General features: G+C 31.6%; 2 protein-coding genes across 4 annotated transcripts; one reads left to right on the top strand and one right to left on the bottom strand.

Moving 5' to 3' along the window:
- Positions 1-1,326: 1,326 nt before the first annotated feature.
- On the bottom strand, positions 1,327-13,130 carry LOC126773370 (poly(A) RNA polymerase gld-2 homolog A-like). 3 transcript variants are annotated; one of them, XM_050494296.1, is made up of 10 exons: positions 12,781-13,130; positions 12,388-12,701; positions 8,743-8,910; positions 8,126-8,244; positions 7,561-7,738; positions 5,972-6,103; positions 5,518-5,646; positions 5,320-5,437; positions 4,948-5,069; positions 1,327-4,121 (listed from the first exon to the last, which is right to left on the bottom strand). In XM_050494296.1, the coding sequence occupies exons 2-10, from the start codon at positions 12,686-12,688 to the stop codon at positions 3,985-3,987; spliced, it is 1,404 nt and encodes a 467-aa protein (XP_050350253.1). In that variant the 5' UTR covers positions 12,689-12,701; positions 12,781-13,130; the 3' UTR covers positions 1,327-3,984. The 3 variants fall into 3 exon arrangements, with proteins under 3 accessions (XP_050350253.1, XP_050350254.1, XP_050350255.1); XM_050494297.1 differs by having other exon boundaries at positions 8,743-8,907; XM_050494298.1 differs by having other exon boundaries at positions 8,743-8,898.
- Positions 13,131-13,464: 334 nt separating this feature from the next.
- On the top strand, positions 13,465-18,867 carry LOC126773352 (uncharacterized). Its single transcript, XM_050494245.1, has 2 exons — positions 13,465-15,210; positions 15,707-18,867. The coding sequence occupies exons 1-2, from the start codon at positions 13,705-13,707 to the stop codon at positions 15,830-15,832; spliced, it is 1,632 nt and encodes a 543-aa protein (XP_050350202.1). The 5' UTR covers positions 13,465-13,704; the 3' UTR covers positions 15,833-18,867.
- Positions 18,868-19,232: the final 365 nt, after the last annotated feature.

Genomic DNA, 19,232 nt, shown 5'->3' with positions numbered 1-19,232 from the left:
AGGCGACGTTTATAAAAAAAGCCGATTGTAACCACATTGTCCTTTGTTCTATTTAATTCGCAATGCTGGATTTCGCTGCAAAAAAAGGCTTATCCTCCACTTCTAATTCATTTCCAATAAAAAAAATTATTCTGTCGGTAATTTTTTGATTAAATTACATAACTAGTACGATTTTGGAAGAACAAAAATATATAAATAAAATTTATCAGCCAAAATTAGTTAATTGCTTATGTATTCGGTGCAGCAGATTGTAAAGTTATAACCGTACCGTACCGTAACAGACTGTGAATGTCCCTCTTTTTGAGGAGGTTTGGAGCTTATTCCACCACGCTGCTCCAATGCGGGTTGGTGGTATACACATGTTGCAGAATTTCAGTGAAATTAGACACATGCAGGTGTCCTCACGATGTTTTCCTTCACCGTCAAGCACGAGATAAATTATAATCACAAATAAAAATATAACAATTTCATATACAAAAAAAGGTTAATATAAAAAAACTCAACATGGGCAGTTTGTATATAATTTATTGTTTATTCATTACAGTAATTTTGTACAATGTTGTCTGCGTTCAAAAAAATAAAATGCAATATGTATATTTTGCCTTAATTTAAACATAATTAGTAGCTTTTATTATAAAAATAAATATTTATTGATTTGAACAAAACTGCAGTGTTTGATATTATTATTTATTCAAGATTTTTAGATTTCTTTTTGAGGAAAATAAATTAATAATTATGGCGACATTACAGAAAATGATGTAAATAGATTAACCATTTCATTATTACATTTAATTCTTTTGAACGACAAACGATAATTTAAGGTAAAGTTAAATTTATCAAGATTTTGCGATGTTTTCACACAAACGAAAACTTACACATGAGATTTACTTAGTTACAATTCTAAATAGTATCAATAACTGCCTAATTTTGAAATGCACACCAACCTGGCAGTGATGATTATTGGGTCAAAACCTAATTGAAATGCAATTAAATTTTATTATTTGAATTTAGTTTGTTAACTTTGAAATATGTTGAGGTTAGTTTTGAACTAAAACTGAATTTTATTATTTGTAAAAAGTATTATTTAGAACAGACACTTTTAAATACTTGCAATACAAAATAATCATAAAACAAGATTAGCTAAATAAAATGATTTAATGTAAATGATAAAATATTATATTGTGCTATTTTGTTATTCTTTAACAAGTAAGTCTGGTCATAATTGTTCTAATGCTAGGTTGTGATTTTTAAAAAATATATATACAAATATCTATGCAAACATAATATGTCTAATTTGTTTTAAATTCCACATCCTAGCATGTGCCATTTCGAAGGCAAGAGCAATTAATACTTTACATAAACATGCATGATATTAAAATGCCCCATAAAAAGTCAAAGTAGAAATTTTTCGTTATTTTATATTTTGTGTATATTTTTTTTAAGGGTTTTTGTTTTTTTTATTTTTTTTTTTAAATATATATTTTAGCTTTTTGTTTTTTTTATACAATTTTTTTAAAATTAATATCTTTTGAGACACTATTATATATAAACAGTTTTCTTACAGAATATTCATTTTTTATATTATTTATTGTACTTTTTATATTCAGCATGGCAACGTGCCTCTTACATAAAATCAATATAAAACTTATTTTAACAATGCTTATATAATTGCCAGGCGAATATGTCTGATGCATAGGGTAAGAAGCGTTTAGAGGGCTGCAAAATTAAGAAACAATAAATAAAAAGCTTGAAATAAATGTAAGTACTACTACATACTTTTAGATTTTTTAGATTTTTACAAGCAAAATGTATAATAATTTATTGTAAATTTACGAATTTATTTTATTTATAACTCATGGTTTAAAAAAAAGACAAAATGGTAATATAAAACATTATTTCATCTTGTCTTTATGACTGTATGACTGTTTCAACACGGTTGGTGTACATCTTAACAACATTTCATAAAGAATTCCTATATGCTAAGATATAACAATTGTACAATCTTTTCGTTTATTTTAAAGATATGCCTCACTTATAATTAACCTCAATATAGGAATTCAGAGGTGGAAGCCTATATAAGTGACTATATTTATGTCAGAAATGTAGCTTAGCTGGCTTAGCTTTGTGTATAATATAAGGCAACACAACAAATTAGCACCATAACTTTCGTTACATTACTTCTAGCTAACTTTTTAACATTAAAACCATGCATTTAGCAGAATTTATCAACAGTAGCACCCTTTTTTGATAAAGTGACTTTTTAAAAGTTTTAAAAGGATGGCTGCAATATTAGGTATGTGACAATTTATGAATAATATTTTGATGGTAATGGAATGTTTTCTTAAGATTTTCAAATTTGAATTTTCATATCCAATAAAGCTACATTTTTCATGTCACCATTGTGACGTTGTAAATAGTACAGCCCTACTCAACGCGATGTTATATAAAATTCAACACACCAATGCATCGCCAAGCTTAAAACTAAACACAGATTATACACGCAACTTCGATGTTTTTTTTCGCTATTTACTCTTTACTCGCCATATGTATACTATTTACATAAACTCAATCGTAAAACATTAGAATATTTTTTGTTTCTCTCCATCCTCACTATACACATAATAAATAACTTATAAATAAACGATATAAATATTAAAAACGAATAGGACGCATATGGACGCAGCACCGTTTTATTATATATACATGTATATAAAATGTCATTTGGAAATGCATTTGCAGTTATTGTCTCAAAACAACTAGCATGTTGTGTTCATTAGCTGTTAACAAATAGATCAGTCGTATTGAATACAATCAACAGGAGATTTGATGTTTGTATTGTTGTTACACTATTTTCAACTAGTTATTTGTGAACTTTATAATTTTGTAACTAATATTTCTTTATAAGTAATTAAGGTTACTTTAGATTTAAGCTCTAACTTATTAGTATATTGTGATGGCCTTTACAAATAAATATGGCCGTTCCAATCCCTATTACACTGGACCACATGACACTATGGGGTTCAAACATATTTTCATAGTGACATCTGTTTATGTATAAATAAATATAAAATATGGTATTATTTAACAATATCGACTTAATATTATTAGTGGCTAATGTAGTGGAGATAACAGCAAGGTTAGGAACTAAATTTAGCTGTTTTTAATAACTAAGGACTTTTAATCGACTAGGTTTTATCAACATGTGATCACTGCGGCTAAACTTTCATTCTAAATATGTAGTTTAATATAACTTTGAAATCATTACAGTGTATATATAAATTTAGAGTGGAATTTAGCTGCACTGATGATATTATCAATGTTTCTGTTCCCGAGTACTGGATATTTTGATGGGAGAGACTTGTACAATTATATCGAATTACTTCGAACACATGTCTAAGTACTATGCTATATCTATGTAATATTTACATGGGAATCAGTCGCATATCACAGCCCATGAGGTTAATTATTTATTGTTATGTTTTACTGGCTCTATTTGGGACTGTATCCTATATTATTTATCATATAGCACTTACTAGAGTCATGCTTCAATATATATTTTACTATTATTGTTTAAAAATATATCATTTCAACACAGAAGAATTTGGTTCCTATCGCTTCTTTGTATAAATTAGGCTCTCATTAGACGGCCTTTAGCTATATTTACATCCAAAGTCGCTCAAATCACATCGGTCCTTATAACATAATAAATACAGCCTCTATTTTGATCACTGTTCCCTAATAATGGCACGAGAATTTTTAACATCACTTTGGTGTGGAGGAAACTTAGGGTAGTTTAGGAAATTAGGTTCCAGTTGCACAGCACTAGGTCACTTCCCAGAGGGTCGTGGGCCAGCCGCGCCCCGACACACTACACGCACGGGCACTGCTCGCGCGGCTCTGCACGCTCCTGCACGCACAACTCTGAACGCTCCTGCACGCGCGGCTCTGCACGCTCCTGCACGCACGGCGCGGGCGCGCTCGGTATCATCGCTGCGGCCACGCGTCCTGCAAGCGCAGGCCAGCGCTCAGGCGCGCGTAGCTCTCGCGGAAAGTGGTTACTATTTTCTCGAATGTCTCCGGGTCGTACACTGACCGGGCAGTGTTCGTTAAGTCGAATGGTTCTGAAAGAACGAGTTTGTAAATATTGTGATGGTTAATTATCTTGTAATAAGATTAGTTTGCGGCAGGTATTCTGTGTTTATAGATAATTGCATATGAAGCTAATTTAATAATTATTTTTCGTGACCGAAAATTGAAATGAAATACAGTCTATTAGTGTTGGACAAATGTATCATCTGGTGATTTGCAAGTATGAGTTTTTGACACGTTAACTACATAATCAAAAAAATACTCTTTTTAAGGATGCTTTTATAGAACACTTGAATCGTCATGTTTCAAGATTAAAACGAATGCATGTAATGTGCCGCTTTGAAATGTAAATTCTAATGAAATGAATGTAGAACCGGCAAAAAACTCAATCAATCCTCATCCCAATGAAATACAATTATAGCCCATTCCAATCTAAGAACGAGCAAAGATTAGATTTATTTTAAATTAATTTTAAATATTAAATTAAATTAATTTTATTACAACAATTCCGAACCTCGCGTCAATTCAATGACAAAGTTGTTTATTTGTCTTTATCCTCTCGCAGTTGAAAGAGACGATAGTAACGATAACTAAATCCACGCTTTCCTATCATTTAAGTATATATTATTCTATTGTGTTATAAGTACTTTATATATTTTCAATAATATATGAATTAATAAGAAGGTATGTATTGACTGCGAAATCGGAAACTTAATATTTTACCATTGTAAAAGAGAGGTGATTATGCAATGATTGTTACCGATTCGTATTAAATATACATAATATTATAATACGTGGCTATAGATGGCAACATTATCTGACGACATTAGAGTCGGCCGTCGGTGGAGGGGCGCGTACCTTCCACGCAGAGCAGTTTCCAGTGCGCGGGGTCGGCGTGCGGCGCCAGCGCCGCGCGCGCGCGACACTCCCACACCGGCACGCGCCGCGCCGCGCGCACCGACACCGCCATCTGCTCGTACCTGCAAAGCCACCAGGCACATTACGTCTTTATTCCCGAGGCTAGTGGCGCATTGGTGCTAATGACAGTGACCAGTTATCAAAATAATAATAAGAGGAACTTAGTATTGACGTACATTAAGATAGTGATCGCTTAATTTCGAGACATTCTAAATTAAAAAAACAAGTAGCGGTTAATCATCGACCACTACCGGTCTGGTCTAATTCGCTTATTTTAGTCGATCTATGTACAACAAGAGCGTGAATACTAACGGGAATTCCGCGTAGTACTTGAGCAGTTGCAGGAAGAGCTCGGCGAGCGTGCAGCGGTTGTGTGGCCGCGGACGAATCGCCTCGCCCGCGCGCGGCAGCACCGCCGGACTCGTGCCACCTGACCCGCAAACAAATTATAGAGGACGTCGGTTCGTCGAGTCGATAAACGGTCGCACCGATCGACTGGGGTGTACTCACACTGCAGGAAGTGCAGCACCATGAGTGTGAGCGCATAGGAGGAGAGCGTGCGTCGTCGCGCGTCGTTGATGCGGTGCGCGCGCGCCCACAGCTTCGTGATCGCCACGAGCGGACGGACGCGCCAGTCCACTGACAATCGATTACATTTGTTATTAGACAAATAGTCGCTAATATAAATAAAAAAATACTATCAAACATGCTTGTTTTTTTTTACAATGACAAAACTGTATGACCAATTCAATTATATGTATAAGGTATAACACCATTTACATTAGAATCCATAATTTACTATAAATACAAACTACAAATTACAATATCAATATTGATGGACGGAGATACCGACTTCCAATGAATTGGCATATTGAGTCGTGTACCTTTGTTTAAAAAAAAAAAACAATTCATATTTACCTTATAAAAACATATTACAACGACATAAAAAATCAAGCTTACTCACTTCTAGAATAGCAATAGAGGAGGTTCGTGTTCCGGATGCCGACCACGTTGTTACAATTCAGGTCGACTTGAAGCCCGTTACGTTCGTCACGAAACTTCAAAATTGGCACTTTCGCCTGGATCAATTCCGCACCTATAAAAAAAAAAACAAAACAAAACATGACCATGACCAAACGTCACCAATTGAAATATTTAAATAAAAACATGTTTGTCTGTATGTTGTAGAATAATTATTACCATATATTAATTTTTTTAAGTACGACTATATTAAGCAGTATAGTAAATTAATGTTAATCGGTAAAACAGTAAATCGGTTAATTTAAAACAATCCACAATATATATATAGTTATTTACTGTTAATGAAAAAAAAGGTATATATATTATTATGCAATTATGCTATTGACTAATTCTTGTCAATAGCATAATTGCATAATAAAAGAGAAATGAAGTAATTTATGAGCTGTTAATTTTATTCCATGAAACCCTTTCTTACGTGTGCGTGAAGAGGATAAGAGAGACCGTCTCCTAGTTAGTTTTTCAATCGTATTTCAGGTTAGTTACATGTCACATAATACTTAATATAATGAGGTATATGTTAACTGTTGGTTACCAAATAAACAAATTAGAATCTCAATAATTCGTTCAAAAATAATAATTTTTAGTAAACAAATTATTAATACATTAAAAACATATTATAATGCGGTACATGCTGGTTAAACGAATACCGAATGATATCATATTTTTTTACTCAAGTGGAATTATTAAATATATAAATCCGTACGCGAGCTGCGTACAAATTTGTGTGCGAGGCTACTAACGACGACCACCTCGGCGAATACGGATTGTATAACAATTTTTAAAGATTTACTTTTTTTTTTTTTTTAAAGATGTACGATGATCCGTTTCGCTTTCTCAAGCTCATCTGGTTCTTCAGCTTCTTATAAATTTACATAATCCCGCTCACTTAACCATTGAACGTTGAACTTAATTTTTGTTCTTTATTTAAATATTTTTATTTTGTTTTTATTCTATTTTTAATTTGTATATTTTGTAATTGTGTTTGTGAATGTTGTGTTCTCCTGTAATTGGTCGTGCATAGTTAGTTTTAAGTTAATATAAAAAGTGATTTGAATGTGTGTTATGTACAACTGTTGGAGATCCAAATAAATAAATAAATATAAACTCTTGGGTTTTGCATAAACTATACTAGCCGCTATGTTCAGAGAAAGTGTTGGGTATTTAAAATTGCACTTCGTTTATGTTATTTTTCAAAACTAACTTTATACCGTTATTGCTAATTGTTCTCGTTTATGTATTAGATTGTAAGTAAACTTAAACACTACATGCTGTGTTTTGAAGATTAATGTGAGTCACTAGACTCAAAAGTTTAAATAATTGCTGACTAACTCATAACTGATCTAAACCCAATGGTTTTCACTTCGAGATTTCTCTTATTTAAAGATTATATGTTATTTAAAAAAAGCTTGATAAAGTAACCAATAGTTACCATAGTAAAACCCGATTTAGTAGAGTAAACAATCAACTTTAAACATACAAAAGAAAGCGATAGAAGATAATTATCCAACTTACCAGGGTCAAAGCTTTTGATATAATTGAGAATATAGTTGAGATGTAACAGCGCATGCGCTCTCGGTTCCAAATCGGCTATCGCACGTACGTACAGGCAGAGGTCCATATCCGACGAGTCTAGCCCGAAGCCGGACATTGTTGATCCCACCACGTATAGCCCGTAGCGAGGAAATATTGACTGTTAAAGAATAAATAATAATAATAATATCCTGGGACATTTTTCACACACGGCCATCTGATCCCAAATTAAGCTCGTACAGAGCTTGTGCTATGGAAACCAGACAATTGATATACTACATATACTACTTTTCTTTTGTAAATATATACTTATTACGATAATTACACCCAGACTCAGGACAAATAGACATGTTCATGCACACAAATGTCTGTCCTGGGTGGGAATCGAACCCACAACCTTCGGCATTAAAGGCAAGTATCTACCAACCACGCCAACCGGCTCGTCTAATATAATTATAATGAGTGAGTAATATGACCACTTACCACAATCATAGACATATCGGATACTATATTTTAAATGGTAAGTTTTTAATGTAATGGTATATACCTTAATGGTGATGTAGAGATATCTCCATAAATTCATTTTCTTTCGGAATGTCTCTTCCGTCTGCTGAGATTTAATGAACTTGTCCCAAATCTCCTGTGACAATGTATCCCATTTTGATCCTGTCGAGTTCATAAGCAACAATTTCTTACTAACATTTTTTATTTAAGTAAAAGCAGGTCCTTAAAAAAAGTCTTTTAGAAATGTAAGATTCAAAACAATAGATTCCTCGCGTTTGTTTTTTTTTTTTTGTTTTGTGAGGTTTAGTTATGGCATATTTATAAAGTTCACATTCATTCTTATACTTCGTAACTGCCCCTAACATCCGTTACTTTATTTAAATTCATTTTTCTTTTAAATCTCTTTCCGTTCGTCTATTGAAATGGTAATTATCGTGACCTCAATCATTTCAGTCACCTGGGACCGTTGATATAAACCGAATAACTGGTTAGCGTAATTATATATCATATTGTTAGGATTATTTTGTTTTTATAGCAAGCGAGATTAGTTTTGGAGATCACCTTCTATGAGATTTGTATTTAAATGAACGAGTTTCTCAAATAGTTTAGTGCCCCTGCTCTACAGTTTGTTCATATATCTATTTTCAAAATGACACTTACCGTTCAGGAGGTCATCCGGTGTAAATTTCACCTGGAATGGGTAAGCCGCACTTAGATACCGCTCGGGCGCGATTCGACGCTGTCGCTGTTCACGCCGACCGCGGCCGCGCCACTCGCGGGAGACCGTACCGACTTCACGATCACGACTGCCTTCACCTGGGATGGCTTCTATGATTTTTAATAAAATAACCATTATTTTATTTGTGACGATATGCAATATTATTTGCACCGAAAATAAAGGCATACAAAACTGGTTTACCAAAGGCCTAAAATGGTACAAAAGTTTTATGCGTAACATTAATAAATTGATATAAAATCCAAATAATTATTATCAATAACAATCACTACAATCCTAAAGGACCACATTAACGAATAAGCTGCTTTAAAATTATATTTGTTCAAAACGTAAAATCATTTTATCTGTATTATATTGCATTTTTCGGTTACACTTTAGTTGGTTAGAGAACCGACATCGACTTAGTTTAATTAATTTTGGAACCATGTCATTGCGTTTTTGGGTTGCACGATTCAAAACAAAAGAATATCTACTTAATCATATATGATCATGTCTGCGTGCGGTGCAGATAATAATCAAAAATAGAAATCCACGAGACAGACATCCAAGTATGTGTAGTTCTTTATTACTGATTGTAGTTGTTAAAAAAAAAAAAAACTAGTCATTTCCTGCGTTGCGTTCATTTCATTAATTACGATTCCATAAACACGAAAAATAACATTTTACTCATAGGTTTTTCGCTGAACATGTTATTTATATTCATGGATTTGATGATTTTGATGAAAAGCTTAGATCGCTTCAACGACGAATATTATCGTTTAAATATATGTCTACATTGTACATATATAATATTTTCATTGAAATTTTGTAGGAGAAGAATTTTTCAATTAACATTCGGGGGTGTCGATTTTAAACACGACCTTTAAAGAAAACAAAACTACAATACAACCCATATTTTGTAACATTAATTTGAAATATATACAAATTATATATATATATGGCAATATTTACAAACAATATCAACAAATGTTTTTTTTTTATATAAGCACTCTGTTACGTATTTTGCTTCAGATAACGCATTGCATCAGTCACTTCTATTATAATAAATACATATGATAACAATCTTTCTGTCTAGGTTTAGAAAACATTATGTATATTTTAATTTTGTACGCTAGCGTACTTACGTATGGTTATTTTTTACTTGTAGCATAGGACGAAGTGTTTTCACACCTTGGTTATACCAAATAACGAAATTTATATTTAAGCTTGTACTACATTTGTTTCATCTTTTCAGATTATTTTTTAAAACGCTATAATGTTTTTATTTTCTTTGACAGTTCTTTTTTAATCAATATAGACTAGCTGAAATTCCAAACTGCGTACGGATAAAATAATAGAATATAACTTTATTTAAGACAAATAAAGATTATGTCGTTTGATCTCCTTTAGTACGTGAAAAATCTCAGGGTCTAACAATTCAATTTGAAAAAATATTTTTGAATTAGATATTAAGAGTCCCTTTATTGATGAAGACTATAAAACTTTACGTGATAACCCGATAGAGCGAAGCAGTAACTATGAACGCAAACCGATTGGCAAACTAAGCCACGCTATGCGAGAATAAGGACGGCGGACACTATTGTTTTTCAGTACACAGTCATGAAATATAAGGTGCTTTCTGTCAAGTCTAATCATTTTAAAATAATTCATTCTTATAATTTTCCACATAACTTTTGGTCAGTATTCAGTTAAAAAGATGAGTGTTTACTTGTCCTGTGAAAAACTGTACAATCTAAGTTTAACGCGGGTAAAACTGTGTACGAAAACTAGTTTAGTAAAAGTACATCATCGTATATAATCATTTCATGACAATTTAAAATGTTACAAGCGATTACATAATAGTATTATTTACGCAGTGACGATAATATTTACGTTATACCTACTTGTAAAAATATGCGACAAACTCAACGTCACTAGGAATATCTTACGTCGTGAGGAACGAGTTTAGTTTAACGACTTAATGTGTTAAAGAATGAAGATAAATTTTTATGTACATAGACACAAGCAAGTAAACATGACACACAATAATTTTACATATTGATAAAATATATTATTCAATTTCGTTTCTATAGAGTCGAATTGCTGAAAGTTTAACTTCTAACATTACATCAAATTGAGTTTTCTTACAAAAATAAAAAAAATATTACCACAGATTAAGTATGCGAAAAATCATCTGTGCATGTTCAGAATTGAAGTTATGATTTCGGTTAAGGTTCATGTGTCTACTGAGTTTATCTTCCATTTACTTCTGGTTACCAACACCGTTATAAGTTATTTATTAGTACTTAATAATGACTTGGTCAAAGTGAAATCATCTCATGTCGTATATACGCTTTGACACGTATATACGACTTACCGAGGAGACCAGGACCCCCCGAGATGGCCCTGTGGTAAGAACGCGTGAATCTTAAGCGATGATCGTGGGTTCAAACCCGGGCAAGCACCGCTGAATTTTCATGTGCTTAATTTGTGATTATAATTCATCTCGTGCTTTACGGTGAAGGAAAACATCGTGAGGAAACCTGCATGTGTCTAATTTCACTGAAGTTCTGCCACATGTGAATTCTACCAACCCGCATTGGAGCAGCGTGGTGGAATAAGCTCCAAACCTTCTCCTCAAAAAGAGGAGAGGAGGCCTTTAGCCCAGCAGTGGGACATTCACAGGCTGTTATGGTGTTACGGTTACTTAATAATCTTTAATAAATAAAACAATTATAGTTATTTTTTATGCTTATTGTGTAAATATTTATAGCAACTGTTAATAAATATTTACATAGTAATAGCAATATATCAAAACATAGCTTTACAAAATTATTAATCCCATATCTTGGAGGTGATTAGGTCAATTACATTATGATTTTATAGATATTATTAGTTTTATATCGACATACATAGACTACTTGTTTATTAATATGATGTTAATTTGTGATTATAATTTATCTCATACTTTACGGTGAAGGAAAACATCGTGAGGAAACCTGCATGTGTCTAATTTCACTGAAATTCTGTAACATGTGTATACCACCAACCCACATTGGAGCAGTGTAGTGGAATAAGCTCTAAACCTTCTCCTCAAAAAGGGAAAGGAGGCCATAACAGGCTGTTACTGTTAAATTAGAAGCTTATTTCTTTCAATAATGTTTTGTATAGAAATGATTTCTTAATAACATATTTATTTGCAGAAATATTAGAAAGTAAAATTTAACCAAAATTTCCTAGAATGATAGACGATCAAAAAATCAGACTGAGAATAGAGAAATACAGCTAAAATAAATAATTTAACGTTACACAATTTATTTAATATAAAAACAATGAGATTTTTTAGTACACACATTTCTTAAGAAATTCTGTATGACATTGCCTGTTTTGTATACCTATATTACTCACTGAAATAGTTTTAACTTCTTCGAAATTTAAACATTAATTGCTAAGTATTAAATGAGGGTATTTATTAAAATTGTATAAAAACATTCTGCTATTCCAAGGAATATTTTTTTTTCAGAATTAATAATAAAAAAATGTAATGTTAGTACAATCTTAACACTCAAGAGAAATAAAAATCAACATACCTTTATCACTTGATTTATTTGAACCAGAAGCATTGCTGGATAGGCTGGAGTCATCTGAATCATACCCAAAAGCAGTGTTATCTGTCTTAGTAGGTTGGCGCTCCTTACGAGGTTGCCACCGCCTTGGCGTTCCGTGTCCAGGAGAGCCGCCTCCTCTAGAACCTAAGCCACCCATAACCTGCAGCATTTCTAGAGGATAATGCCGTGGAGTCTGTCTCTCTACGTGACCCGGTATCATGTATATTCCTGGCCCTTCAAACCCACCGTTCCCATGGTATACTATAGGTGCACCTTCATTCATACTGCCTCGACGTCTGCCGGCAAAACGAAAATAATTAATATAATTAATCTGGCCAGACCACCCTAAAATCATATAATTTTTTCAGTACGAACCTTTGCTCCGAATGAATAAAATTGATGACGTCTATTATCTTCAGTCGATTATTGTGTCATTCTACACGTAATTTTTAAAGCGACGTCGAAATTTGATTTTTTTCTTATTTACTACACCACCGAAATTCGAGACGATCCGTCAAACGTCTTTCCTTGATATGTCGATGGCTGATGTCGCTAATAATATCGAAGATTGTTCAAAGTGCTTGTTTCTTAGCTCACTCTTTGCGAACAGATCGAGCATTTATTATTTCGACGCCGGCTATAATAAATCTACCCACGAATTCGAAAGTAAATCTATAAATTAATGAAAAAATCCGCCATGACTTAAGGAAGCAAAACTAGCGACATCTGACAACCGCTAGTGAAGTCTACACGTGATACAATTTTTTTTAAATTCAAATACAGAGTTTCGACCTATTCCATTGTCTGCCAGCAATGTAATTTTAAGGTTTATTTGTCTTGCACTTTTGAATAAGCTACAAATGTAATGAAGTGACACAAACCGAAAGAAACAACGTTGAAATTGATCAACGAGTAGTATTGTGAAGCATAATTTAAACCCAAAAATTAGTTGAATGTTTTGATATAAGTATCCAATCGCTTGTCACATGATAATGTTTTTTTTTTTTATATATTGTAACTTTAATAAATTGTACTGACATTGGATGTCAAAAGGTTTTGTCAAGTCAGTGTAAAAAAATAAAAGTATTTCTGTGTGAATTGTGTAGTAATATTTAAACAAAAATATTTACCGTGTAAAATGGAAGTTAAGAGTCTGAGTTTAATTTGGAAATATAAGTGATAAATCAAATGCTGAGAGTGATGACGTCAAAAGAAGACAATGTAACCTTAAAAGTGCAAAAATATACAGAAACAAACGTTGTTGTCTTATTGTTTTATCGTTTTTCTTAAAGTTTTGATATGTCTCATTTCGGTGACTTCATGGACGGTGTTCCCGTTAAAATATCTGAAAAGTATAAAAGGCCACCACGAATCGAATTGCCTTATAATGTTACAGAGTGTCCTTTACGAGCGCAAAGCGTTGTAAATTCTGCTAAATACTGTTCCACATTTGAACGTAATGTACTTTCTAAACTTAGAGAACTAAGGAGTGCAAAAGAAACGAAAAAAAACGAGAGGCGACATCGCTTACAATTGTTAGAAGAAGCTAAACAAAAAAAATTAGATGCTATAGCAACTGCTGAGGCTGAAGAGAAGTTGAAACAATTAAGTGTATCTGAGGTGTCCTATCCCAGTACTGATGAGATAAGTGCACCTGATGATAAACCAGAAAATAATTGTGATAATCCTACACAAGACAATAGCCCTGATGCTGACAAAACAGTCAATACAGACATTGAGTTCCCTCATGCTTCTGCACAGAAGTCTCAGTTGAACATTCTTCAGCCAATACAAGTTCAGTCTAACTACCAGTATAATAATTTACTTGATGACCCAGACCCTCTGCAAGAGTTTAAAATGCAGAATAGAATGGCCAAAATTCCACAATATAGTCAAAATATTGATACCCTTACTTTCAAAGATTTTGAAAATGATACATCTAGTCCCTTTGATAATGTAGAACTTAAAACTATAAATGATATGGAATTATTAGCTCAGGTACTGCAGAGTCAGAGGGATTCCACCTCTAGTTGTCAAGCTCAAACATTCAATCAGGACCAAGTTTATCCAGGATATACTAATTGTGCGACTCAGGCACAAATCGAAGGTATTACATATTTACCTACTGCATATGTAGACCAACAGATTCAAGGTCCAAATGTAATATATGCTTCTCCTCAACATTATCCAACATCCAATGGTTATTACGTACAAGCGGAAAATGTCTGTGATAATAATATACCTATTGAAAACATTTATGCACCTAATTACCAGTATTATGTTCCTGCACAACCATATCCAGGAACATATTATGGCACCCAATTACCAGCATGTTCAGGTGAATTACAAGGACCTAATGGATCAACATTCATACCTCAGCCTTACTATTTTTCTTATCCTCAAGGACCTTTGCCATATGTTGCTTCTCCAATGAATACCAATATAGTTCCTGAAGCTAAAAATCAAGAAGAAAATCCATCAGTAACTTCGCAAAACACAGTCAAGTCTCGATCAAGGAGTGTTCCTGATATTGTCAAAGAATTGAATGAGGAATTAGTATCAGCACGTCAAAGAGCCAATGAACGTTCTTACAATGCAAGTCCTGCCCCCACTATTATGCCTAGATCATCATCAAGCAGTGATAAAAAAGAAGAAAGGAGAAAACGAAAAATTGAGAAGTTACCAAATCCTTATGAAAAATTACCATTGAATTTACAAAATATATGCCAGAAAATACATGGTATGGGCTTTCCACTTGACAGAGTTGCTAGGGTGTGTAGTCTTGTAGGCGAAAATGATAAAAAGGTAATAAACTCTTCACTCTTTTACTTTATTATAAAATAATATCTAATATCATTTTTAAAATATTAAAATTTTTGTTTTGGCAGACACATTGTCAATTTTTACTTTTATAATGTTGATATATCAATTTTTTTATGATATTATTTCAAGGAATATACTTGATAAACAAAAACACTGTTATTAATGTTGTATATTTAAAATTTAATTTAGTAAATAATTTATTACAATATTTCATAAGTTTCTAAGTTGCATATACATAATGTATTGGAATGACTTATGGCTCATTACTCCTAACTCAAATTGGTAAATATAGGTAGACATAAATTTGTTTTTAATTTGAACAGTTACAAACTGCTTATGGGAAAATTAGGAACATTAAATAATAATTTTGAATCAATTATGTAAAACTTTCATTGTGTGTGTAAAAAAAACCTTGCCTACTAAATTTTTTCTTAATACTTTGAATATACATATTAACCTATATTGTTTCACATTACAGGTGATAGAATGTCTCCTGATTTTAGGGGAATTAATAGATCTCGGGTTTTCTGAAGCAAGAGCATCTGCAGCGCTCGTTAAGCATGAGTTCAACAAGGATAAGGCGCTGGACGAACTTGTTTCTTAACAATTAAAAAAAGGAAATTAATTTTAAAACAACTACATAGATCTATAGTGAAGTGAAAAAGTTTATTATATATTATGTAAATTGAGATTATAAATGTGTAAAAACTTGTAACCTTATGAAATGTGTATTTTGTGATGAGCACTATTCTGCTATCTTTAGGAAATATGTAAATCTCTAAATGTGTGCATTTATTGTAATTTTGAAATATGAAGAAGTTTTTTCAGTCTTGAACAATAATGAGACTGTTCTACATCAATCTAATCTAACCATTGAAGTGTTCGTAAACTTAACATGGAAACATGTTATTTTTAATTTAGATTTTAAAAATTTCAATTAAATTTTATACCAGATCATTAAAATACATGAGTAACGACATAAACCTCGGTACTGCTTCCAAAAGTGGCAACATACGACAACCTTCGATATTTATATAAAACATACTAATTGTATGGTAACTAAAATAAACAAAAAAAGGCAATAAAAATAATTATTATCTGTGTTAAATTTTCACTTTATCTATTAAATGGGCTTATTTAAAAAGTTAACACATTTAAAGTTTTATGTTTTAGTACATGAGAAACTAAATACAATAAAGATTAAGGTAGCAAATTCAGAGTTTAGTTTTAGATCTAATGATAATGTAAAAAAAGTAATTAATAAAGTAGTTTTTGGTTTTATTATTGTATTATGTCGCTTGTGCTCTGAATTTAAACCCAATTGGAAACACTGCCAAAAATAATAAGTAGTGTAAAAAATACCTTTCATTGAATAAAGGTATAAACATTTACAGAATTAAATAAGTGATCTGATATAAATTTAACGTAAATAAATATAGATAAAAAATATCATTTTTGATTTCCAATAAATAAAAAAGAAAGCATAATTGCAGGCCATTTTGTTTTTTTTTTTAAGCGGCGTGGCAGAATGTAGGTTGTTGAGGTATATCATAGGGTTAAATATGAATATAAAGCTAAAAATTTTCGGATAAATAAGTGCTAAGTAATGCGCGAAATTCTAGTAATATCAATAGGATAAAGTATTAAATATGTTTTTGTGCAATTATAGAATTATTTTATTTCTTTATGCACGATTTTGCTATGGCACGGTATTTAATTATTTGCTTTCTTGCTTTGTTTGCTCATTTTCTTCGACGAATGCAAGTCTCGGTTATTTATCTAATTCCGTAATGTTGTATTTAAAGCTAGTGTCAAGTTTTATTAGACATAGAAATAAAAAAAAAAAATAATTAAAATAAATACCCAACTGATTCATGTAAAACTTAAAGGTTTACTTAAAAACGTTGCTTAGCGGCTGTATAGTTAAACACTGATTTCGCTCTTTCTGCCATTGTTGATGTAACACATTGTTTAACTAATCGCCCGCTAAATGACGTTTATAAGTGAGGCTGTTAATATTTTACTGTAATATACCAAGGCTTAATAAAAAATCATTTAATAAGGTTAATAAAAATATCTTGTTTTGCGTCTTTCAAATAAAAAGTATTGATGTTATGGGAAATTTTGAATAAGTTTACTTATATATTTTAAAGATTAATGTAAATATAATTCGACTCAATATTATCTCGAAGATGTTCCTTGATAAAATAAATTTAAAATGGCAAATGGTAGTTACTGAACAAGCCGAGATGCAAGAAGCGATTAAATGCAAACTCAACGCTTTCGTTTCTCATTAAGGTGTGCAAATCTTTCTTAGCTGTCAGCCTGCATACTATAGTATATCTTTAGTCTAATTTGTATATAAGGTGAAATTTGGGTATATTTTAATTGTCCATTAAAATTATGCTTTATAGCATTGAAACTATATAGTTATGTATTAATAAGATATTTTAATATGTAAAGAAATTATTAAATTTATATAGTAAAGAATATACGTGTTTGCCCGTCTTATTAATAAAAATCTCCATTTTTTTTTTCTCTTTTTCACTTAATAAGTCACTAAATAAGTGTTATAATGACAAATTATGTAATGTTGTTTTTATTAATAAGAATTGCATTTGAACGTGTTATTGACTGTTAATTATTTTTTGTTTGCTATAAATTATGTATTTGTGTTTTTATTAAATATGTTTGGATAAACTTGAACTTAAAAAACAAATGTCGCCACGGTCTCTTTAAACCGAAAAGATATTATATTTTATTAATAGTTTCGTCATACTTATCTATTACGTTATGTCATCACGCAATGTTAAACTACAATATTAATATTATTTAAATTTTAAAAAGGATACAAACGAATTTGTGACATTCTATCGTATACATACCAAATATCTATGTAAAATTGATATATGTTAGTAAAACATTTAATTTGAAGACTAAGCTACATTTATTAACTATTTACAGTGTGATAACCTTTATTAACTGTAATTATTATTGGTTAAAGTTTGTTCAACTATAAACAGATAGGTAGGTAACTAGGTAATTATCGTTCTTATTTCTTAGTCATGTCTCACCATATAAAATCGGGGAATGATAAGACTAGGCATTGTCACTAAATACACCTTGATTGTACACCCGTTACTTTTTTTTTAATAAACTAATGATACGTAAACGTACTTATTAAAAAAACAAATCGTACTTTTTATATTTATTATCCTGCGTTATAATTTGGTCCATTATATTTGAAGTTTTTAAAATATAAACATTATAACGTCGAAAAAGCTTCTCTTTGCAAAGGTGTCTTTTTTACAATAAATATTTTATTATTCTAATAACGCAAAATCATCGACGACTAAAACAATTAGAAGCGAAAATATACTTTATCGGATTGGTTAAATGCTTTTTTTATACCATTTGCCGAATTAAGTTCTGATAGATTGGATTATATGTTATAAATAGTTTTTATTAAAAATGTATTTATGGTTTAAATCAGGACGTTGTCTACTAATGTTACAGTTTTAATTTATTTTAATTTAATGGAAACTGTTAGTGATTTTTACGTGAATTCTTGGGAGTAGAGCGTGATTTTACAATGTATGGCTTCACATAAATGAAAAATAAAAATTATTTTCATTAGTGTTTTTTTTTTTTCTCGTAGTCTGAATTGTTTATAGTTGTCATAACCTACAGCTTTTTTAAAAGCATGCGGTATCTAGTAGCTTCATACAACACGGCACGCACCACTTACAGAAACATTCGAAGCTTTTTTGAGAAGAATATACACATGACTAGAAGATATAACAAAAAAGTCAGTATGTCATAGTCCATGCCTTATTTTACCGACAACAGAAAACTTCAACGCCTACGCCTATAAGATGCCTTTCTAAATTGAACGATCGACCATCGTTACAAATACAAATATACATAAAAGTTGTTGAAGAAAAATAACCTGCTGAGTTTCTTTCGCTGGTTCTTCACAGGTTTGAGAAACACCTCAGACCTGT

Source organism: Nymphalis io, chromosome 14 (assembly GCF_905147045.1).
Source record: "Nymphalis io chromosome 14, ilAglIoxx1.1, whole genome shotgun sequence".
Taxonomy (NCBI): domain Eukaryota; kingdom Metazoa; phylum Arthropoda; class Insecta; order Lepidoptera; family Nymphalidae; genus Nymphalis; species Nymphalis io.
The sequence above is the reverse complement of the archived record's forward strand: the minus strand, read 5'-3'. Positions and strand labels throughout refer to the sequence as shown.